We start from the raw sequence: 24,152 nt of genomic DNA, 5'->3' as shown, positions 1-24,152 counted from the left end.
GCTGTGAATGGCTGACAGTAGAGAGCCAAATGGAGCATCATTTTGCCATAATGCAAAAATTAAAGTGCTAAGGGTGCCCAAGTGCTCATGGGACTGGCAGGTGTTGGTGCATCAAGCTGGATGTGCAGTTTTTTGGGTTTTTTTTTTTCACCGCTGGCAGGGAAGCTCTGATATGCTGATTTGGGCCTCGTTCCGTGGAATCCCTCCATGGATTTTGCCCAGGATATTTGGATAGCCCCCCCTCGGGAGCTGCATTGGAGCCGTGCCCCTTCCCTCACATCCCCACCTGCCCTCCAGGTGTCCTTCGAGGTGTCGGTGGAGGCGCGGAGCTGCCCGGCCGAGCACACGTCGCACACGTTCACCATCAAGCCGGCCGGCTTTCGGGACACGCTGGAGGTGGCCGTGACCTACAGCTGCCTGTGCGGCTGCACCGGCCGAGCCGCCCCCGCCAGCCACAAGTGCAGCGGCAACGGCACCTACAGCTGCGGGCTGTGCGACTGCGAGCCCGGCTACCTGGGCGCCCGCTGCGAGTGCCAGGAGGGAGCCAGCGGCGACCTGCACCARGCGCTGTGCCGCGAGGCCGAGGGCAAGCCGCTGTGCAGCGGGAGGGGAGAGTGCAGCTGCAACCAGTGCCTGTGCTACGAGAGCGAGTTCGGCAACATCTACGGGCCCTTCTGCGAGTGCGACGACTTCTCCTGCGCCAGGTACAAGGGAGTCCTCTGCTCAGGTAGGAGCCTCTCCTCCCTCGTGCTCTGCGCGTCGTGGTGGCGGGGATGGCTCCTGAGATGGGAGTGATGTGTGCCTGCCCCAGCTGCCCAAATCTGCCCTGTCCCTTCCTTTTCATTATGGGAAAAAGGACAGGGAGGTTGAAGGGCATMCACAGTAAAGAGCAAAAATGGTRTTATCCTCATCAGAGCYGGGTTTCCAGYGCTRSAGTKGAAGGCTCTCTCCCTGYTGGCTTCTCTGCTGCCTGTGTCCCAGTGAGATGAGCAGAATCTTGGCTTTGGTGTTGTTATTTTGATGTAACTATGCACATCTCTTGCACACTGATGTATTTCCTTAGGAAAGAGTAAACCAGCACAGGCTTGAGTCCTCTGAGGCGTGTTGGTATTTTTGTAGGTTGGATTTTTCCTACTTGTGCCATCCTTCCCTGCCTAGGAAGAAACAATCTTCTTTTAAAGTGAAGTGTTTTGCAYAATCCCCTGGTGCGTCACAGGTGAAAGGAAAGGTGTTTCAGGCTGTTACTTATTAAGAGAAAACTGTATTGAAGAATCCTAAAGCTATTTTATGTATGGATTTTTCTTCTGGGAAAACAAGTAATTCACCRGGAAAGTTGTAGCCAATCAATTTTGCTTAAACAAAGATAAAAGAGTTATTTAGCCGTGTTTGCTGAAATGGCTTTAAAACCCCCTCAGTCCAAGGTCAAATAATTTACCTYGAACATAATTGCCTGGATTAGCCCTCGGACTTAATTCCCTCAGTTGGATCAGGTCAAAGGGTTATTCTTTAAAATTTGCTTGCTTTCAAGCAAGTAAAATATTTCCRTAGCTGAAAAACCTTGGACAAAAATTCCAAACAAAAGCAAGCTTGGAAAAAAATAGTTACTTTTAATGTTTTCTCCAGGGAAATGGTGTTTTTTTCCACTGCTGTTTATCTCGCCCTGCATGTTTTGGAGCTRGGCAGTAAGCTTTGGTTGCAAGTTTCTGGCTGTTTGAGGTGAATGTKGGATAGAGGATGTTTGTGGTAATTTTCCTGTAGCCTGGCTGGTGGTTTTGTCACTGCTGAAGGTGAGGCAGGCGATGCTCTGCGTTTGGAATTGCAAGGCCATTTCCACCCCCACAGGCACTGCCCAGATTGGGAGCTCTGTGGGGCTCTCCCTGCTGATGGAGGAGCAGAAAGAGGGGTGAGCAAGCAGGAAAAAGATGTTTGAAAGTAGATGGGGGAAAAATTAAACCATGAAGTAATTAGAAGCAGTGCTGCCTGGGGGTTCTCCAGAAGACCATATTGTTTTGATAGCATCATCCCACCCAAAAGGAGCATATTTAATAGCAAGCAGGCCAGTTATGCCATGAAGAGAGGTTGGAGGTTACTGGTGTGGGAATTGCTGCAAGAGAAGGACACCCCTCTGCTCAAATTTCCTTTTCAGCAGGAGGGCCAGAGCTCTGCTGCTCCACAGGAAAGCAAGTTACGTATCTTCTGCTGCACSTGCTTGCTTCTGTCCCTGTGGAGGGCGTCTGGTGCTGGGAAGAGCAGCACGACTGCTTTGGGATTTGCCAAAGTTTTTTAAACTCATTTGAAAGTCTTTTTTATAGCTATGAAGGAAAACAAAGGGTAGGCTGAGGCCAAGCAGGCTCTTYGCTCGAGGGATGGAGTCTGGCACAGCTGAGTGGGGTGGTTCTCCCTATGCCTCCTGGTTTGTTGGTTTGTTGGCTTTTTTTTTCCCCTTAAATTCCAGCAGTTATGGTGCTAAATCTGAGTTGCAGCAAGCGCTGTGCCAGTGACATAACATTTTGAGGTGGTTTGGTCATGACAAGAGGCTTGGGGTTTTATCAGCCCACCACAAGAGTCTGAGCTTGCCTGGCAGGGCTGTGCCCGAAGCTGCCCCTGACAATCAGCCCTCTGCTACACAAACATCSCTGGGGGCTTCCAGCAGACAAAGCTCTCTCCCCCCTACAAATGGGGTTTTCTTAAAAAGGACTGGGTGTTTAGCTCAGCACCAAACATCTGTCTACCAGCATGTGTAGATTTGGCAGCCAGAAGAGTTTGGGTGCTTCCTTGAGGTCAGGTTGACTCCCAGGGCATTGCTGTCGGGGCTGGTTGCTGTTTTTGCTCCAACGAGGGAGTGAAATGACACTCTGCCCTCACTCTGTCTCTCCTGGGCACAATGTCTGTCCCTGAAAGGCTCTGGCATCCCTGTGCCAGTCACTCCCACCAGCTGAATCCCACTGCAGAGGTTTTAGCTGAAGCACAAACCAAAAAAGCAGCATTTAGGGAGCTGCCATTTTGCTGCAGATGATTCTCTCTATCCATGCTTGGGAGTTTCTTGGCTTGGACCCAYGAGGGGAACTCATCACTGCTGTCAAGGGTTTTATTTACACTGTTTGAATCCTCTGGCTGAACAGAAGGGAGTTATTGCCTTCCAGTGCATTTCTGATGCCTGACTGTATTTTGAGCAGTGCTTTCACCTCAGTGGAGCCCAGCCTCAGGTTTAGCACACAGGCTGTGGTGTTCCCCCTCAAATGCATTCACACCTACCCCAGCTCTTGAGCAAGGTGATACCACGAACCTCTGGGTGCCTGTCCCAAACAGCCCGAGCCAAGGTTTGGGGGAGCACCAGGACAAAAGCACAGGCTTCTGAGCTGAGAAGTAAAAATCCACTCAGGCAAACTGCTCTGCTCCTATGTGGCTGTGGTTTGTGGCATGCCTCAGCTCAGATGCACCATGAGCCCACTGCCAACCAGCATTTCTTCCTTTTATGATCTTTCAATATAGCAAAGCTGTCTCCATTGAGTCACTGCAATGGCACTGGGATGGGTGGCAAGTTATGCTCAGGCAATCCTGTATTCCCAGCAAAAGCCACAGTGGGGTTGAAATACTCCAAAATGAACTTGTTTCTTGTCTCTTGGTATTCGGTCCTTTAGACCAGGAAAAAACATTTTCATTCCTGGGTCTGTTTTGGCACTCATTTTGCCAGCTTTTGAGAGGACAGGGCTATTCATGGTTCCAGTCCTTGTGTAGTCCCTGCTATGAACTGGAGAACCAGATTTTGGGTGGGAGATAACCTAAAGAAGTAGCAAGAATTTGATTCTGGTCAGGTTTAACATACCTGTTAGGTTTAACACGCATCCTGCATCTGTGAGGTAGGTGGGAAAAGGAGTAATTTATAACGTGGAGTAAATGTCGATTCAAGTTGCATCCAGCTCCCAGTCAATGTCACTGAGTCACTAATGAGTGGCATTTGTTCTGCTGCTCCCCCAGTCCAGTTAAGAGCTCCAGAGCAGCTGCTCCAAAGCATTAATCCACCTTCTGGAAGGGCCATAGGGGATGGCATGCACAAGTGTTCTGTTCTTCCAAAAGAARTGCAGCTGGGTTATCTGCAGCACCTCTCTCTGACAAAGCAGGCAGTTACTTCCYAAACCCTCAAATGCTTCCCTCCCAGTTTTTCTTCAGATGGAGAAGTTGCCTTTTTGCATCGAGATCTTGGGCACGTTACTGTGTCCCCTCTGCTCTGAAATGTGGGTGGCTGTGGGAGAGGGGCTGCAAGCCCTGCCTGCAGCTGGGCTAGGGAAGGGGCAGCTGGCTGCACAGCCCACAGGCTTTTGAACTCSTTGGCTGCCTGCCAGGCGGTTTGACAAAGGAGGAAACATCTCTGCCCTAATTGCATTCCTGAAGGTCCCATAAAACTAGGTGGCAGGAGSGAGGAGAGGCCCCAGTAAGGGCATCACACATTTGCCTCTAATGAAGAGAGACTGGCTCGTTGGAGGCYAAGCTTCATTAGCTTCAGTTGCTCCAGACCTATTTTTTCTTGGATGGGGGACACAGTAATATGGCACCATATGGGACTCTAAAGAAATTTCCCCTTCCCCACAGCACTGTTCCCCAGCTCCCTGTGTGTAATTTGTATGCTCTTCAGCTCAGGGCTCTGGTTGTGACAGGCACATCATGAATTACAGAAGAGCACTCGTCATGCTGMAGCCATTCCTCCCCTAAAACACAAAAGATCTCATCCTGAAAATCCGTAGTTCCTGAGCAACACGACAGCTACTGATGGTGGTGCAGCTTTGGGGGATCAGGTCTTTTGTGCTTTCTCCATTTTTTTTAGAATTAGACCATAAACCAGATTTTTCATTTGTAAATGAAGCCCTTCAACGTTTTTCTAGCTGTGAGCATCTGAACTGGTTAAAGTGACCAAAGGCTGTGGCTGGCTAAAGCACAGCATGACGGTGATACCTCGGAGCACAGGAGCTGCTCTGGCCTCCCCTGCCAGCACAGGGCTTCCAGTGACACAGAAAACTCAGGTCAGCAATTAAGAATCAAGTGTCAAACCTTCAGGTGCACTCGAGTGCCAGAATCTGAGATGGGATGTGGGAAGAGACAGTTCATTGAAAATCCGGGTTTGTTTTGTGGAGAATGGCCAAGCTGACGTGTGATGCGACTCCAGCTGCCCTGCAGAAACCACTTCAAAAACTGCTGAGTTCATACAAGCCCTCAGTATTTACCTCTGAATGCTTCCTCTCTTGTTTTTAGTAAATAGGGAAGCTCAGGGAGGTTTTAGCCTGTACGAAGGCCCAGGGAAATAAGGCTTTTTTTTGGTTTTGTTTTAATACAGCCTCAAGTTAGAGATCTTGCTCATGCTTTCGCAATTTGTTTTATTGTTCCCTGTCCATAACACGTTTACCAGCACTGTGTTTGAGGGGGTCCAGTGGGATGATGGCTCGGTGCCAGTGCCCCAATTTCTGACCCTGCTTTAGAGCCCCACACTTTGAGAGTAGAAAAGTGAGATTGGTTTGGGTTTGATTCCCCTGCTGGTACCTCCACCCTGGGGTTTTAGATGGGGTTTGTCACTGTAAAAATCATAAATATCACTGTGCCCACAGATACATCTTGTGAAAATAGACTTCCTTCCATACACTTTTGCAGTTTCTATTCACCCATCCAGGGGTGAATAAAACCATGGTCCTGGATGGTAATAATAACTGCCTCTTGGCTGGAGGATAGTGGTGTGCATCTGAAAGCTCAAATGTGAGATTAAAGGTGATCCACATCTTTCAGACACACATCAGCATTTTTTTTTGTTCTTARTTCTCTTAATTACGAATGCCTAAACTTTTAGCAGAAGCTGCTGTTAAAAAAGAAATGGGTAGTGTTTGTTTTATTGACCTCTGAGGTGCAGGTGATGGTTGAGTGTGGTTTGGGGGGGGGGGAAGGGAAGCTTTTTTGTGCCCATTGTCTGTGGCTTTGCTGTGGGCTGGGTGGCTTTTAGCAAATGTGCCCCCACCAGAAGGGAAGAGGGTGGCCTGTGGCAGAAAGAGRAGAGGAAACAGAGCCTAAACCACATCTGCGATGTTTTCTTTTAAGTCACATCAAGTCTTGTTATCTGTAGCTTTTTCTGAGCACTGCCTAGTAAAAGGAGGACCTGAAGGGGAGAGACGAAAGGACCATATAAATATGGAAGTTAAAAATAATCCTTTGGCTGTTGCTAAGTGCTAGTGCAGCTGTGAGCCAGGCAGCTGCAGGGAGATGCAGCTCTGTCTCTGGGGGAGCTGCCCCTGGGTCAATCCCTCTGTGCCTCCCATGTGGGAGGAGGATGGGCAGCACACATCTACCAGCATATCTGAGGCTTGTTTTGGTGACAGAGGATGCAGTATCAGCTCAGGTCATTGTGCTGTAACCTCACAGTGCCAGTTCTTTGTGAGTGGTCCCAGTCATCAGCAGCAGGTTGGGGGCTCAGGGGTCAGTGGATGCGGGTGCTGTCAGGCATGGGAGGGTGGTTTGGGGTGAGCAGAGCCAAGTAAAGTCCTGTGACACAAAACCCTGTGTCATTAAGAGTGTTGTAGCACTGCAAATGTCCCTTTTCCCACCACAGAGCAGGGGGACAGGGAGCTAAAAGCAAGCTGAGTCTGGGCTGGAAAACACAGCAGCATGTGTACATTGTCACACGGTGTGGGACACGGGGTGCTCATCACCCCTTAGCACCCACAAACCTGGTCAGGCACCTTGGGGTCTATGCCTGCAGTGCCACTGCACAGCCCAGRACTCATGGCCAGAACTTATGGCCAGCAAGGAGGTGGCACTGCCAYAGCATCTCTCTTATGCRATGTGATCAAGACTCAGTCAAACTGYGTGTTTATCCTAGAGCTTCCTAAAAACCTTTCTCCTTGCTGCATTCCCATTTGGCCTTTGCTTTTATCACCTGCAGGAGCTGCTCAGCCAAAGGTCCTGTCCTGAGATGTTTGCGTGCCAGAGAGTAGATGGATAAAACAAAATAATGGCCCTGAATAAGAAAGCAAAATCAGCCTGTGACTTGCTGTGTCCCATAGAAGGGAGGAACTGAGGCCAGAGYGCCTGTGCCTGGTGTCTCTACTGGGTGGGCACCCCCTCTCCAGCTGACATCCCCTCTCCTCCTGTGGGGCAGCTTGGCTCCAGGAAGAATAGGCTAAAAACATTTAATGAAATCAAGTAGGGTATCTCTGCTGTCCTCTTCCTTTCCTGGGGTTAAACTGCAAAGTTGRAYGTGTTCTACTCACTCTCATCATGTRGATTGGTGTAAAGAAATAGAAGGTTTTGGTCAGCTCTATTTACTCCCATCCAGTGTATCAACCTWAAAAAAATGTAAGGTCCAGGTGGGCTGGAGCAGGCAGGGCTGAGGACTGTGGTGGGGAAGAGCAGTCAGCTGAATGCACCTTCATCCAGCTTGGACTGATGCCACTCTTGCCCTGCTTGCAAGCTCCCTGCAGATGCTGTTTGGCTCTGTGTCCAGTGTCATTTGGCTGCACGACATCTAACTCCCAAATCAGGAAAAAAAGCCTTTTTTTAAAATTTTTTTTTTTTAGTGTGTGTTCCTATAAACCAGATCTTTTCTGCTGCCAGCTGTTGAGCTGTTGATATTCCTGCATCCCTGCTTGCTCTCCTGCAGAGCGTGGTACTGCCATGCTGCTGCCACATTTTGGAGCGGCACAATGTGATTKCTCCACCAGTGATTTAGAAAACATTTCCACAGGTGAGGAAGGAACTRTGGAGGCCCCTGCTGTTGCTGACACATGTGGGATGTTGGCTTTTAGGCCCTGTTGTGGTGACAAGAGCTGGTGTCTGAGGCCTGGGGTCATCCCAGGCTGCTCCCCATGGTGCCTCAGGTCTGGCCGTGCTTTGTCAGATGACAGTGAGCTCTGAGAGCAGCACTTGAAACCTCTCAGCCTTTAGTGTGGAGTGTCATTGAGAACGTCTCTGCTCTTCACACAGTGAGAAGAGGAGCAGGAACTGCAGGGACATGTCTGGGTCACGTTTATCCACTGTGGGCAGCCTGCAGTGCCCTGTGCTGGCATCGAACCCTGTGCCAGGGTGGAACCTTCCGTGATGGGGAGCAGGGACAGCCAGCCCTGAGCACCCAGATAACTGGAAAGGCTGGAGAAAAATTCCATCCTTGTGCTGTGTGAGTGGCTGGCTGGCAGTAGCATTCCCCTATAGCAGTGTCTGGTTTTTCCTTGTGGGCAAAGGGCTCCTGAGCATCAGCCAGGACCAAATTCGGCAGGGTGTCCAYGGTGTTCTGGATGTGGCTCATCTCTGGGAGCTGTGGCTCATAGTCCCAATGCAGAGAGGGGCTGAGAGCCATGTGGGAGGTGTTTGCATTCCAAATTTCATCCTCATGAAGTCTGGCACCCAGATCCTCAGTGGCCTTTTGGAGGAGCATGGGGCTGACTCAGTGCATGTGTTTACTCACATCTCCGGTCCTTGGGAGGCTCCTGAAACCACTTCCTCCCACGGCATCATTTGCATCCTTCCCCAATCTCTCTCTTCTTCTTCTTCCTCTACAAATTTATTTTTTCCTCTTTAACCTGGTTTCTCTTCTCTTTTCAATTCAATACTGAGTCATGTGCCTCTCCAAGAGCGTGTGCCTCTCCATCCTGCTCTGTGCCCGTTTGAAAGGCTGAAGATCCCAGAGTTCAAATGACCTCTGGGCTGGGACAGACAGCATGGRGTGACCCTTGTCTGCTGCCTGTGACCTGTGAAAGCATGGCCAGTGTAGCTGCAATGTAAATAGGCCTGGTTCCCCCTCTTAACTCCGCTGCTAATGACTCTCGTGCTGTGCTTCAGGTCAGAGGTGGCTGCAGGTCAGTGCAGGTGGATGGTTTGTCGCTAGAATGCTCTGTGCTTCCATGAAAATGCTCCTCTGGATTTCTTTCACAGCAATTAAATGCASTATTTGGGATTACACCACCAAGCATTAGCATTAGATTGTTGCCTGTTGAATATTACYGATTAGATTGGACTCCATGGTCCTTATGGGTTCCTTCCAACTCGAGGTATTTGATGATCTCTGCATGGATTTTTCACAGGAACACAAATGATGATTCCATTTGTGTTTGTGCTCAGGGCTGTGTTTATTCCTCATATTCCTTGGTGTTCCTGGCAGCAGCAGACCCTGCCTGCCCCGCCTTGCTCACGCCAAGGGYTTGCCTTGGCTTTTCACTGAACAGCAACAGTTGGACATTCTCTCCCCAGTGCATCGAGCACTGCTCTCCCAGAGTCTCTATTCCTGGCACGAAAGGGCAAAGCTGCCCTTTTTTTCCCCCTCCTTTCTCCTGCCCAGGCTCTCACTGCTGTCCAAGCCTCACAGCTCTCCCCAAATCTGGCAGTGGCTCCTCAAGGACCAAYGCGCACAGAGCGCTGCTGTTCCTGCCTCTTTTCACTGCGGTTCCTTCTGTCCCTGAGCGGACCTTTAGCRAGTGTTAACGCATGCTAATGAGGCATTAAATGCCGGGCAGAATTAAAGAATACACAAGTGACGTCTTTGACATCTTTATGGGAGCCAGAGCTCCGTCCTTGGGGCTGTGCTCTTAAAGTGGCACAGTGTGTGGGTTGCAAGCAGAGGTGGCATCTGAATGTTCATGCACATACCCAAACCCCCTGTCCTATACAGCTGCCCCCTCCCAGAGCCAGGAGCCCTATAAAAAACTCATTAAAAAAACTCCAGTATAGAAAATAAAGCTCATTGCCTATTCACTCCCTGTAGGGAGATAGAACAACTTTAAATGCTTTGCTGGCCAGCATCTCGCTGAGTTTGGGGTCTGAATTYGGTCTGCCTGGTGATAGTTATGGACAGAAATGCACATTTGGAAATGAATGTTGTATTTGGGTTTAAAGGCAGATGAAAGCCTCAAACCAGCAGGTGTGTGAAATTTCTAGATATCTGCATTTTGTGTTGACGTGCACTGACAATCTGTGAAATTTTCTCAGTTTGGTTAAAAAAAATTGAGTTTAAATAATTGACCTGAAAGGAAAGTGAAGTACAGCCTGTGTGTTCGTTCTTTCTCCTTTTTTTGTTGGGTCTTATTTTGAGTGATATTCTGACTTTTTCCAGATACTTTRTGAAGGGAAAAATCTATTCCAAAACCTTTGGAATGGACCTTTGGTGAACTTGCACCAAATTATKTGTTTGTACCCAAACACAGAACTGGGCAAGGTTCCCATGGCACTGCAGAGGGAGTTTGCAGAGGAAGAATCTTTCTCTACTCCAGAGCCCACCCCTCTCAACAAGGTCCAGCTGAAAGGACATTCAACCCACTTGGGCTTCAGCAGGATGGGAATTAAACTACTTTTTATTTGAGGGATGGACCTGAACCCTAGAATCTGGCCSTGGAGGTTAGGGGTTTGGGATCATGCAGCTTTGTTTTTGGAGCCAAGTTTTATTTTAGGAACATAYCTGGWGGTTTTTTTGGGTGGTAGGAGCCARTAGGARTCKGCTCAGGCATCAGAGTGGGAGGATGAAGCTTGTCCTTCCTGGAGGCAYCGTGTGCTGGTGGGAGGGCTGCAGCACTACAGCTTTTCTCAAGCCCTTCCTATGCCTTTCAGCAGCTGCATGGTTGCCATATGTGCCTTTCCAAATCTTCCAGAGGTGTTGGTGTGTCCCATGGGACCCAAAAAACACCTGCATGTGAAGAGGTGGGGGTTGATAGGAAAGGACAGTTGCTCTTTTGGAGTTAAAGATTTGGAAAGAGACGCAATGGGGGCAAAAACCCCACAGWATCCACACTCACCCCACTGCTGACCTGGATTAAGGAATAATATGAATTGTTAGCAGTTCCTGCAGTGCCTTCTGTGTCAGGTGCTTAAGGGGTGACAAAATCAAGGAGGAGCATGTGCCCAGAGTGTGGGATGGTTTTTGGGCCCACAGCTCAAAGGAAGCCAGCACATCCATCCCAGCTCAGGGTGAAGCTCCGTGCCTCTGGGAGAAGCTGGCAGCAGCCCTTGCCCCATGGCTCTCCCTGCATCGGTAACACAGTTGGCAGCAGGACCTAAAAGCTCCAATTCTCAGCTCTGGGTCTCCATCCAAAAGGCACATGGGCTGAGGAGCTAATGCGAGTAGAAGTCAAGAGATTTGTGGAGTGCTGAGCTTACTTGGGAAAAAAAAAAGGAAAAAGGAAGGCTTTTTTCAAGAAATGCAGCTTCAGATCTCTTTCAGGAAATGGCTTCTCACTGCCCATTTTGGCTTTCTGATGGATCATCAGCTGTATCTCGTGGTTGTGTTTCAGCTCTACTTCTTTAGCAGAGAGAAGGAAAATGAGGAAAGGCTGGCCAGGKCTGCCACGGGAAATCCGCCTGCCCCGGATTGCTTTCAGCTGTCTTCATGAGACAGCAGTTTCCAAAACCATRTCTTCCTTGCCCARTTCTCACTGAACCCAGAAATTCCCACGTGAGTGAGAAACTGGGATGCTGAGGGTGGTTTTTGTAATGGCAGTGCTGCGTTGTAGGGGMTGCTGGCCCCAGCTGGTGATGGGGCTGGTGGTACCCATGGCTGAATTTGCAGCTCGAGCCTGCATTTACTCCTTTGCCTTTGGTTTCATGAGTCTGCATCCCCAGTGCTATTTTTGATGATTGGTGAGCTCAGCCAGTGCTGGGACTGAAATCTTGGTCCAAGCCATGTGCTTCAGGATATAAATATCCGCTGCAGTGGGARGACGCACAGATCCATGGGTGTCTGGCGTAAACAACATTCAGAAAAGCTCTATTTACTTATTATGAAGTGTTTGTTTTGCTGCTTCAGCATTGCGTTGTGGATAAATGAGTGTGGGCAAGCTCTCTCCTGCTGTGAGCAGAGGTAGTCAGATGAACTCCAGGTTGCACARAAAGCTTGGACCCCTGACATTTGTCCATCTGTGTTTATGCAGTGCCCTCCTTAGCACAAGGAGGGGGTTGTGCTCAGTGGGCTCCAGGGTTTGGGGATGCTCCTGCCACCCTGCCACCCTTGTTTTCCTTGTTGGACTGGCATGACYCAGGGGGTGGATCCTAAACCCATCCCTGCTGTTTGAAATTCCCGAGCTGTCCCCGAGTCCCTGCGGGTGCTGACCATCTGGCAGTGCCGTGGGCCTGAGCTGTGCCATGGGCAGGCTGCCTGGCCTGGCCCGGCCCGGCCTCTTGATGTGCAGCGCCGGCTGCTTTSAGCCATGGAAACAAATTAGCAGGGAAGCCGATGATTTATTTGCCTTAGCAGGCGCAGTGTCTCACCCTCGCCCTTTCCTAAACGAAAAGCCCAATGTTTTCCAAGTGTTCAAAGCTTCTTCTGCTGCCCTTCTTCCTCCCACTCGAAATGTGCTGTTCACAGAGCCTCTCCCCCAGACATTGAGCACTTTTTCTGACAGATTGGCTGGTCTGGTGATGCTCAAGCAGTGCCCTGTGTCAGTGGGCTTTGACTTCTTCTCTCATAAGCAGATGTGTTGGTGGATCCATCCCTTGGGAGTACAAAGTGGGGGTTCTGTACTGGGGCTCTCTGGGTGATGGCACAGGAGCCAGGGCTTGTTGAAGGGAGGGCCCTGGRGAATCTGGAAATTGCTTGCTGTAACTTATTTCCCTTAGTTGGTTTTCCTATGTGTTCTTTTKGTATTTCAAACTAGTTGTTTGAATCACCAAAAGTGACAAAAGCCTTTTAGAGGTCCTGACCCAAGTCTGGATGTGAGCACAGAGGCACAAGAATAAGTGACTTGATTTAATCGGAACAAAATCCAGTATGATCTTTCTCCTTCTGAGTGCTCAGAAACCACTGAACTGGCTTCAGAAACCACTGAACTGGCTTAAAAATCATGAGGATTTGTTTTTCTTGTGTGTTAGGCGTATCAGTTCAATGTTCTAGAAGATGGGGAAAAAAGTAGTGCTGGAGGGGGCTTGTTTTCAAACCTTTCCTACCTCTCCATAAAAGCTGGGACTGTGTTCTTTCTTTGAAAAGAAAGCTGGTATTTTTTGCCTAACTCTGTGGTCCCCATAAGTAGCAGGCTTTAGGAAACCCACATTCTTTTAAAAGCCCTAGTGGCAGAACTTTTGCTGCCCGGTGTTTCAGATCTCTTGGTGCAATTCCTAAAAGGCAAACGGTTATCATGGAGAGCAGAGGGGCTGTGCTGCTGAGCAGGATCACAGCCTGCTGTCAGGAAAGCTGGGATGAAATCAGGGCCAGAGGCTGSAAGCTGCTGCCAGAAGCTGCTATCCTGATTTGAGAATGACCCTGCTTGGGGAGTGGAGCAACGAGAACCGCACTGGTGTGGGGGTGCCACCGGGTTGGTGTGGTGCCAGGCTGAGGGTGCCATCCTGGTGGGCACTGGGGRGACAGGCAGAGGAGGCTGGGGTGACACGAGGAGGGTTGGATGTGCTGCCAGAAGCTGCCTGAGTGAAGTGAGATGTGCAGTGCAGCCGGGGCACAGCAGTGGGATGGGGGTGTGTTTTGGGATGGGGAGAGATGGAAGCACCAGCTGGGCTGTGAGTCCCAGCCCACCCTGGTCATTCCTTAGGAGGAAGGTGTTTCCAAGAAGCAGCGCACCCTGATGGATCCCAGACCAGTCAAGCTCAGTCTGGGGACTGCTCTCCCCCCACAAAAGCATTGCTTTTCTCTGCACACCCTCCCAGCCTTCCTGACATGTGTTTTGTGTTAGCCCCCACTAAGGTCAAGAGCGGGCTGGAAAGTATGTTATCAAATTCAGAGGGAGCATTTCATTTCCTAGTTAGATCTGGATCTTTTAAACTTCTAAGCTTATTTCAAGGATGGGAACAGAAGAAAACAACTCTTATTATGTTTGGAGAACATAATGAATGTATTTTGGCTTCAGCTTTAATAGAGAAAGTGCAAACACAAAGGGTTCAAGGGGGTTAAAATCCGGGGTGATGCCCTGCACCACGGGACTGCATCTGGTGCAGAGGTGTCTTGAAGCATACCCTCCTTGAGGACATTTCCACGGAAATGAAACTGGGAAGTGAAACCAGGTTTATCATGGGCACAGTGGTGGGAGGCTTCTGCAGACACATTGGCACAGGGACTGTTTAGCCACATCAGCACAGCGTGTGACCGTGGGAGAGCTGGGACGGGGAGCAGGCACCACATGAGCTGAAAATGTGAGTGCTGGGTAACCCTGCAAACACAGCTCTGGGGCACTGTCACCAAAAGCATCACTGCCACATTGTCTCAGGGCTCCTCTCACGTTGTGTCCCAAGTGAGAGGATGGAGTGGTGCTCCTGGTGGACACTGAGAGGTGGGACGACTCTTGTTGTGCCCATATGAAAAACAAATGTTTCCCATTCACTGAGCGTTTCCACTTTCCAGGCTGTGTGGGAAATGGACGGCACCAGAACTGTGGCTCATGGTGCTTGCAGGAGTGGCCTCTCTTCCAAGCTGGTGGAAGCAGTGAAGATTGTGACATCTTTGCCATTAAAGGCCAAGATGGAACTTCCTGCTCTTGGCACATTCRCCACGATGAGCTTCGGCCAGTGGCTTCTTGCATGCTGAGCCAGTGTGGCTGAGGCAGGAAACACGTCAGCGTGTTTTGACATTTTAAGCTCACCCCTCACACTTAGTCACCCTCATGCAGAATGGCTTCTTCTTCATCCCCTTCCATAAGCAAAACCACATCCTTTAAGATGCTGTTTCTTTAGTTTTTTGGTTTTTTTGTTTTGGGTTTTTTTTTTTCCAATCACAGTGGTTTGTTAGGATGCATTATTTGAAAATGGCCATTTTTTTTTTTTTTTTTTCCAATCACAGTGGTTTGTTAGGATGCATTATTTGAAAATGGCCATTTCCATTCTCCAGGAAAGTAATTCCAGGCTCCACCTCCAGCCTGCCAGGGGCTGGAAGGAATGTGCAGTCTTTCTAGCCTCCTATGATCTAGCTCTGATGCCTTTAAAAACAGGACCATTTTATGGTGCAGAGACAGATTTCCACTGGAGCCACATCTTGTGCTGCATTCTGTGATGTCCTAGGAGAACTGAGGGGTGATATGAATGCCATCAGTTTGCTTCTCTTGGCTCTYACAATTCAAATTCAAGCCTGAGCACATTTACTAATTGCCAACTGCTTTGTATTCCTTGAAATTTAAGAAAACCATAGTTTATAGCTAGTTTGGACACATACATTGCCATGGAGGCACCAAACCTGCTGTGTGTGAGAGCCCAATCACCTTGAATTAATTGTGAATGAAAACCAGACACCCCATTTGGTTTGCTCAAGAATTGGTGGCCCTGGGAGTTCCCACTCTGCAGCTGCCCCCCAAACTGCAGCAGTTGTGGATGGAGCTGCACCCAKGGGCTCCAACCCGGAGCTTTCTGTCTGGAGAAAGGGCAAGGCTGTCATGGTGAAGGYGAGCAGAGGAAGGGATTTTAATCTCCATCAGATGCAGGCACAGAAGGAGGTCACCTCTAGAGATCTTGTAAACATCATCTCCTTTGTCCTTGATGTTTGAACATGCAGGCTGGATCCAAAGCAAACGGTGGGAGTGCAAAAGAGGCTGTGGAAGGACAACTTGTGGTGTGCTGGGACACATGAGAAGCTCGTAAAGCAGAAGGTGCTCCCATGACTTTTGGCAAGGGATATAGCTTGGCAAACCACAGCCTCTGGTGATCTTGGCACGGGGGGAGARGCAGGGAGACAGCGGGTTTGTGTTGATGAAAGGAGTGTGTATATAATTTATCATGTCTGCGGCGCTCGAGGCTGTTTCTAGTGGAAAAGCTGAGCTGTAATTAGGTTGCTGATGAGACTCATACACAAACCCTTCAGCTCTATAAACTATGCCTGCAAAGGCGTCCCTTCTCCTAGGGACTGACCAAGGAGGAATTTGAGGAGTGTCCAGTTGATGGATGCCTGTCTGAAACCAGCTGCTCAGTGCACAGCCACTCACTGTCCCTGACAGCCTGGGAGCCTGTTGACTTTCTCAGCCCTTCCCTAAGCCCCGTAGCTCCAAGGGGATGCTTCAAGAGCAGAGAGCCCTTACTGGATTGGTTTCTCCATCCATCTGTGATGTGAGCTGCCCTGATCTACTCCCTGGGAGCACTGAGCTGGTCCCAGCAACCTTCATGGCTCTGKCTGGGACACAGAGGTCTTGTTTGGACACAGGAAATGGTGCATTTGATACAATTTTTATTTCAAGGTTTTGAGAGAACTTTTTCAGCAAAACTGTTAAGAAGAAAGGGAAGGAAATAGTTTATGAAGTGGGCGACCTGCTAGGCTTTTTGCTGCTAAACCCTGGGCTCAAAACCAACAAGGAAGCACTGCTTCATTCCCTTCTTAATAACTGTTGATGCAGACAGGGAAAGATTATTTCATACAAAACTAGGAGCGGGGAGGTGCCCGTTTGTCTTGAGCGACTGTAGAAGCAGGAAGAGCAGCAAGTAGGTGTTTTTTGCTTCTAAATGTAGACATCAGTTTGGTATTTAGGTGTTTCCCATCAGCATCTGTTTGTTGCTCTGCCAAGAGARGTCTCTCTGGCAGCCTTTCCTGTGGGTTTCTGGTCCTTCTGAACCACATTCCCCGTCGGTGTCCCCAAATGCTGCTGACACCTCTACCCTGCTCTCACCTTCAGGTCACGGGGAGTGTCACTGCGGGGAGTGCAAGTGCCATGCTGGCTACATCGGGGACAACTGCAACTGCTCCACGGAGATGGACAGCTGTGTTTCCAGCGATGGGCAGATGTGCAGCGGCAGRGGTGCCTGCGTCTGCGGCAAGTGCCAGTGCACCGAGCCCGGGGCTTTCGGAGAGACCTGCGAGAAGTGTCCCACCTGCCCAGGTGTCTGTAGCACTAAAAGGTACAAATAGACAGTTCAGGAGGGATTTCTTGCTGGTGGGAAGGGCTACTCTTTGGTTCCTGGGAGACTTTTCAGCTCAGGAATTACTCCTGCTTTGTTAAAGGGGTGATCAGCCCCAGGCAAGCCTGCTGCTGCTGTTAGGAGCCCTTGTTAAGCAACCTGAGAGCAACCCAGKTAGAGTGGCAATAAGTGTTGCTGCCCAAGTCCTCATGGAGATTCGTGTCCCTGTTCATTTCCAGTGCTGTCCCACTCTGCAGGAAAGTCTGGCAACCCCAGTTTTGCTGCACTCAGATGTCTGGGCCCAGAGAGCTGTGAGCTGCAGAGGAGGGGAGGACTGGAATCASTGCCCCTGCCTCACAGCAACTGAGGTACCCCAGGCGTCAGCCTCAGACTGGCACAGAGCAGCAGGGCTGCCTGCCTTATCTCAGGATGGATTTTTCAGTAGCTGATGTGCAGCTCCTGACAGCCAAAGGGCAGACCCCAAACCTGCCAGCTCTTTTGCATCTTCATTGAATCTGCCCCTACAAAAAATCCATCCTTGCAATCAATGGAGATGGGCAGCCTCCASACCAGCACCCAGGGAGTCCCTTTCCAAGGGGTGAATCCCTATGGTCCTGCAGGTTCTGATGCATGCCTGATCTTCCCCTCTGCCTTTTTCCTGCAGRGATTGTATTGAATGCAAGCTGTTTAACTCAGGAAGACTGGCTGATAACCAAACCTGCCAAAAGCACTGCAAGGACGAGATCATCACCACTGTGGATGTTCTTGGTAAGTTGGCAGTGGCAGGACTGCAGGTGAAGAGAGCCAGTGACTGGCACTGAATTCTTCTTAACCAGACGAAAGCATATCTGTAAAGAAATTTTCAGGGAGCTCCTGGTATTTAGAAATATGAGTGTATAGGTAGTGTGCATGTGTGTTCATGTGGTGTGTGTGATGCTCTCTCTGGGCTATAATCCATATTGAAGTTTAAAACTTTTGGTTTTTAATAACATCTTACCACATCTAACCCCTGCTGCCAGTGCAGGGAGCAAAGAGAGTGGGATGAGGTCACATCAAAGAGAGTGGGATGAGGTCACATCAAACAGAGGAGACGAGTCGTGAGAGAGTGCAAAAGGACAAAATATCACCCCAAAAAAAGCATTTTCTAATCTTCTGGGGTTTCATCTTGGATTAAGTGAGCTTGTAAGAGAAAACAACAAATTCTGCTTTGGTGGGACTGACTGTTACAAGGCCCCCTGTCAATCTCCTGCCCTTTGTGTCCTCTTCCAGAGGTCACCCTACAAGTGCATCTCTCAGCAGATGACTTTCTCCCCCTTCCTTTCAAGATCCATTCTGGGAGTCCCTGGATGCTGTTTAGGGAAGTAGAGGGGATCCAGACTTGTAGCAGATTTAATCACAGTCCTGACCTTGGCCTTAGCAATACCCCTTGGAGGGAGGGATGTAACTCAGGCAGGGATGAATTACTGTCTGCATCTGGCATTCCCTCCTCTTCCCATCGTTTATAGAGGTGGGAGTGCCATACCTTGCTCAGCCTTTCGCTCCCTTCCTCCTAAGCTTCCTGCAGGTGATGTTTTTCCCATTGACTCTTCTCACATCCAGTGTCCAGTTTTTAAATTATGACCAGTGGAGTTTCCTACCTTTCCCTTTGGGACACTTGCTCTCGTTCTCTCCATTTAGCAGGGAATGCACCTGCATCATCACACTGAGAGAGGTTTGGAAGTTCAAAACACACAAAGCTCCTTTCTAATGCCTGGCTTATATGGGGAAATCAAAGCTCATCCCTCCTGCCTGGTTAATGTACTGTGCCAAAACCAGCTTTTGGTTCTGACTGCTCCCTGGAAGGTGAGGCTGGGCTGTGGYTTGTTAGCCTCCTGCAGGGCTTTCAAAGGAAAAAACAGCCAGGTTTCTGCTTTAAGACRTTTTTGGGAATTATGCTTACAATCAGCACTCTTCCAGCCCGTGCTTTGCTACCACTGTGTAGGTAGAACAGGTTCTCCTGTCCCAGGGTAGGAACAGCTGAGGTTTGTCGACACCAGGAACGTGTCAGGACTCACCAGAGGGGCAGCTGCATCYGAACTCAGCTGTTGAAATGGAGGGTATTAATCTTTTGACTGGATGCAGGTCAAAGGCACTGAAAGGAAAAACAAACAGACAGGAGAGAGCTGAGGGGCTGGCATAGCAGCGGTCATTAATGTGATCATTTTTCAGCGTGACAGACAGGCATGGATACCAGAGCTGCAGGAAGCACTTTCCACGTGCCTAAGACAAGGTTGTGTGTTTGCCAGCCGATAACCCTGGGTTCCCAAATCTGTTCTTCTGCCATGAAACTCTCAGTCCTTGCAGGCCTGCAGAGCTGTGCCYCTGTCACAGCCAGAGATGCTTCCCCATCTCCCTGCAGTCACTGTCTCAACAACTGTGGCCGTAGTAGGGGTAGTGGCTCTGCTAAAATCACCCCTTAAACTAGATCTGAAAACCTCAGGTGATGGCTTTTCTCAATTTTAAAGTGCTTCTGTGGAGCAGCCTTCCTCGGGCAGCGCCTCTCAGTGAGCAGGCTGTCTGGTGCTGAGGTATCAGACACAAACTCACCGTGCCTGTATGGCCCTGGCAATATCCTCTCGTTTTCTGCAGCTCCCACATCTACACATCATCCTTGCAAGCAGCTCCTCCCTTCCCCCTCCCTCCCTCACTCCCTCCCTCCTCCCATTCCCATTTTCCTTTTCTATCTCACTCTTTCAAAACAAACTTCTCAGCCGTTTCCGGAGCTGGAGCCGTTCGGTACAGCTGGAGCACGAGCTGGCCACGGGCTGCTGCTGCTGCTGGCCCCGTCTGAGTCAGTGCCCCTTGCTTTCCCTTCACCCTCCACTCTTCCAGAAATTTAGCAAATTAAGAGGAAAACAGCAATTATTTCCAGAGCAGGCTTGTATGAAAGAAGAATGTGTGAGGTTGAATCTGTTTTCTGTGCGATGTTTGCCAAGTGCCACATTTTCTCGAGCAGTGAACCTGGACACTGCTCTGTTACAATTTCTACAAGTTGTGATCAAACTGTGCTGCTTTCCAGGCATACTCCCCACTGCTCTGTTCCCAGGCATCCCTGGAAAGCTCTGCTTATCTTGCAGGGGAGAGCTGTGCTAATTCCTAATATGAAACCTGCCAGCTAAGTCAGCCAAGGGCAGTATTGCAGCTTTAGACGTAGCCTGTTAGACGGGGTGACTAGTTCAAAATCAGGAAACCTACACCCTTTTAATTTGCTAGGAGGGAATTATATTAAAAAATAGGGGGCATTGGAAATATTTCTGTGAAAAATTAGGACACAAAAATTCTGCAGTGTGTAAGATTTCTTTTTAACATTTATAAAATCCTAAATAAAATCCTGTGRCTCTGCATCTGGTTCCAGAAACAGATGACCCGAACGCGATCCTCTGCGCCTACCCGGTGAACAACTGCGTCATGAAGTTCACCTACTTGGAGCTTCCCAGTGGGAAATCCAACCTCACCGTCCTCAAAGAGCCAGGTTAGCCCTCCCTTGGGTTTCCTTTCTGACAGCACTGCCTGCCTTGGGAGGGGTGGTGGGCTGCTGGGGAGTCAGGAAGGTTGCAGAAAGGCTGCATGTGTGAGCAGATAAACCAGGGCGATTACAGCGAGGAAACCCAGCTCCAAGTGCTCCCAACTTTGTAAAAAAAGAGCTGTGAGAGTAAATATGCAGCTGAGCCATCAGCACTGCTGGCAAATAGCTGTGGAGCTTTAGGAGGCTGAATTAGATGGAGCCTATTTAAGTCGCAAAAAGCATGSTAGATTTGGAGATACAGCCCCTGGGAGCAAAAACATCAGAAGAGGACTCCTGGTGCTGCTGCTGCTGGTTAAGTCAGGATGCTGGGAAAGCCCTGCACCACCTAAGGATTYCTAGATGACTTCTGCATGTTGCCAAAGAACTCCAACCCAGGCAGTGAAAGGGCTGGTATCCCGTTCCCCTCCCCAGGCTGTGCAGACAGCTGTGCTTCCYAGATTATTTTAATCACATGCAATGCAGTTGCTCAAAGGAAACCCCTTGTGGTRTTGCAGGACGAGCTGGCAAGCATCCAGCTGTAGCTTCTTGTGATCTGCTCTGGTCCTCTGAGGCACAGGCCAATATGGGAAAGACTGAGATTCCGCTTGTTTTATTTCATTTGTGCTGCAGCTTGCACTTAATTGAAAGACCAGTTGATTAGCTGAGAATTAATGTCCTTATTTAAAGTGCTTAGTGATCACCTGTCTCTGTGTGGGAGAAGCTGAGCTGGCTTTTGCCAGAGGCACCTTAGCACTCTGTGTCCCACATGGGTCACCTGGCATTAAAACCCCGCGTCACTGTTGGACAGTGGCAGTGCAGCCTTGCTCTTCTCTTGAAGCACTGTGTGACATCCCAGCTCTGGTGACGTCCATGAAGGGTGTCCCTTTGACCTGCCTCTAGCCATTTATTAAAAAAAAAACCCAAAAATAATAACTTTGATTTCAGAGGGGCCTGTTGCTTTTTTTAATTTAGCCACTGCTGCTAGCGCTGCCCTGAGGTCACTTGCTCAGTGGCTGCAGTCCAGGTTATTACATCCCGCTATCCTGATCCTGGACACGCTCACACCAGAGCTCATTMCCTTTCCTCCCTCCCTGCCAGCCTGCAGCTCAGCCCCCAGCGCCGTGACCATCGTGCTGGCAGTGATTGGCAGCGTGGTGCTGATCGGAATCATCCTGCTGGCGCTCTGGAAGCTGCTCGTCACCATTCACGACAGGCGGGAGTTCGACCGCTTCCAGAACGAGCGTTCCCGGGCCAGATACGAAATGGTGAGCCTGGGCTGGGGTGCTGCTGGGCTGTGGGGGTGGTGCTGGGCTGTGGGGGTGCTGGGGGGATGCACTGGCAGCAAACACAGTGATGGAGAAGGGTGGCAGGCACAAGGTGTCCACGCCCTGTGGTGCCGTCAGGGTCTGGCATGCAGCACTGCCTTCTCCTTGGCGAGTTACAAATGCTCTGCACAACTATACTCAGTTTCATCATTGATTTCCCAGCAGAGCTGGAGGCTGAGTGAGGTAGGGGAGGCTGTGGTGGCAGCCAGATTGGTCAGATCTCTGAAGGAGCCCTTCTGGGAGGCTTTGGGTGGGGGTGCTCAGCATTTGAGGGCAGCGCCTCTGCTGCAGGCAGGATGGAAGGTGGGTCTGATGGATCAACTCTGGATAACAACACTGCTTTTGARTTCCCTCAAAGCCAAACACAGTGCTATGGCCAAACTCACTGGCACGTTTTCACCATGACAGGGATTTTGTTCCTCATCTTTGTTCTTTTTGTCTGCTCCTTTCTCCAAAGGCATCCAATCCGCTCTACCGAAAGCCCATTTCCACGCATAACGTAGAGTTCACCTTCAACAAGCTCAACAGGTCTTACAACGGTACAGTTGACTGAAGGGGCCTCAGCGCCTGGCACTGCCATGGACAATTGCTGGACTGGCCGGGCTGCTTCCCCACTGGAAGATGGGATTCTCTTCAGGGTGAGAATCCCTGACGACGGGACTGGTCCATGACCAAAGCCTGTTATTTGCACAGTAAGGAGAAAGGTCTGGTTTGTTCTGGAGGCACAGACACGAGGGCAGGGTCCCTGCCTGTGACGATGGACTCTGAGCCGTGTGCGTCTCCGTACCCCAGCTTTCCAGATGTATTAAACCTGCCAACTAAGCCAACCAAGTGCCATATTGCAGCTTTAGACATATCCCGTTAGAAAAGGTGACTAGGTCAAAGATCAGGGGAACCCACGCCATCACAAGTTGTTAGGGGGGAATTAGTTTAAAAACAGGGTCTTGGAACSATACGTGTAAAAAATTAGGATAAAAAAGTTCTGCAGTCTTTAGGAAATTTTTTTATATAAACCCCAAAATAAAACAGTTGTGCATATATGATGCTGTGAGTAGAGTTCATTATTTCTTTGCTGAGCCTCACCCCCAAAAAAATTCTGGGACTTACTCCTCCTGCAAGCAGCAGTGCTTTGCCTGATGGATTTATTCCTAGAGCTCTATCAGTCAAAGCATTGCTGTAAAAGCAGGAGCTGGAACTGCAGGGACTGCCACGGAAGTTGTGTTGATTTAATATACTGGTGTTGACCCAGGGCAGGGAGCGCCTCAAGGAGCTCCTGCTCTGAGCCAGTGGTGTTAAACAGATGGGAAACTGATGGGAACTGAAGGAAAGGGCAGTTTAGGCTGAGAAAATGAAACTAAACACCCATTCCTTAGGGTGTGCAAGTAGGTGTCCATCCTGAGTGCCTGCAGGAGGGCAGCTCATCCAGACCTCTGACTTGTYACCAGAGGATTGCTGCTGTGGGGTCCAGTGGAGCCCAGCTGGAAAAGCAGGAGAGCCCTGAGCTTTTGGCTGGAAAGRAGCTGGATAAAACCAGTGTTGTTGCTTCACAATATATATTTTGCTTTAGTTTTTTTTCTCTTTTCCCCTGAACTATTCCCCCAGCCCTGTCTGTTTTCATCTGGACCTGGGGTTTGGGTTACACTGCTGACAGCTGCAGCTTTAAACCCTCACAGACGGGGCTGCAGCCGCCGCAGGACAGAGAAGCTGGAGCAGTTGCTACTGCCTGGATTTTTTTTTTCCTTCTTTTTTTTAAATTTCTTTTTTCCTTGTCTCTTCATGCAATAGTCAGCTGAAGGAAGCTTGCCAGGGAAAAGCAAAAACAAATGGTGCTCATTGTTTTGACTTGCTCTTCTCGTTGGAAAAGGGCCATAGGCCCATCCTTCCGGATTTATTTTTTTTACGTGTTTTTGCCTCTATAAACAGAAGCTCTTATTTGTTCAGTATAAACAGCTCTCCTTCAAGAACTTTATGGCTCCCCCTCCTCCTACAAGCAGCACTGAAGAAATGCAGCAGACCATACTAAAAATATCTCAYAACTGGAGTTTTTAAGGGGGCAGCAAGCGGCGCGTCAGCAGCATCAATGCTGATCAGGTGGGGTAAAAAACTCAAAACCTCATCAAATGAAATCTCTATCCTGTCTTCCTACTTGATTCCCTAGAAGAGGAGGAGGGTGCATGTATCCATCCTGAAAACAAGTGCAAGGGTAAATGCTGCCTTCGTCTGAGCCACCATGGGTGGGCTGGAGGCTGTGCCGCCTCCCCGCAGCACCACGAGCAGCAGGAGCGGCCTGAGTAAGGCACAGGGGCAGCTCTTCAGAGTTCCACGTCTCCTGCACAGTACTCAAGTCCAGGCTAAAGTTTGCAGGCTGAGATATTGCATTTTGAATACCCAGGACTAACCCTGCCACCTGGGGAGGAGCATCCATGGGGCAAATCTGGGGTTTGTGATCGTCCCGCTGCCTGGTGCCAAGCTGGCAAGGCAGATTTCATCACTGTCACAAAAGAAAAAATAGA

The 24,152-nt window shown here is 49.6% G+C and overlaps 1 protein-coding gene across 1 annotated transcript in view; it reads left to right on the top strand.

Moving 5' to 3' along the window:
• Positions 1–22,677, top strand: part of ITGB5 (integrin subunit beta 5) — a 50,186-nt gene extending 27,509 nt beyond the window's left edge. Inside the window, exons 9-14 of the mRNA XM_057368587.1 lie at positions 298–727; positions 16,548–16,770; positions 17,435–17,538; positions 20,165–20,281; positions 21,413–21,579; positions 22,097–22,677. Coding sequence (XP_057224570.1) covers positions 298–727; positions 16,548–16,770; positions 17,435–17,538; positions 20,165–20,281; positions 21,413–21,579; positions 22,097–22,192 — 1,137 coding nt within the window. The 3' untranslated portion in view covers positions 22,193–22,677. The remainder of the gene's footprint in view (positions 1–297; positions 728–16,547; positions 16,771–17,434; positions 17,539–20,164; positions 20,282–21,412; positions 21,580–22,096) is intronic.
• Positions 22,678–24,152: the final 1,475 nt, after the last annotated feature.

The sequence above is a fragment of the Malurus melanocephalus genome, unplaced genomic scaffold (genome assembly GCF_030028575.1).
Source record: "Malurus melanocephalus ecotype Western Australia unplaced genomic scaffold, MMel_1.1 scaffold_94, whole genome shotgun sequence".
Lineage (NCBI taxonomy): Eukaryota > Metazoa > Chordata > Aves > Passeriformes > Maluridae > Malurus > Malurus melanocephalus.
The sequence above is the reverse complement of the archived record's forward strand: the minus strand, read 5'-3'. Positions and strand labels throughout refer to the sequence as shown.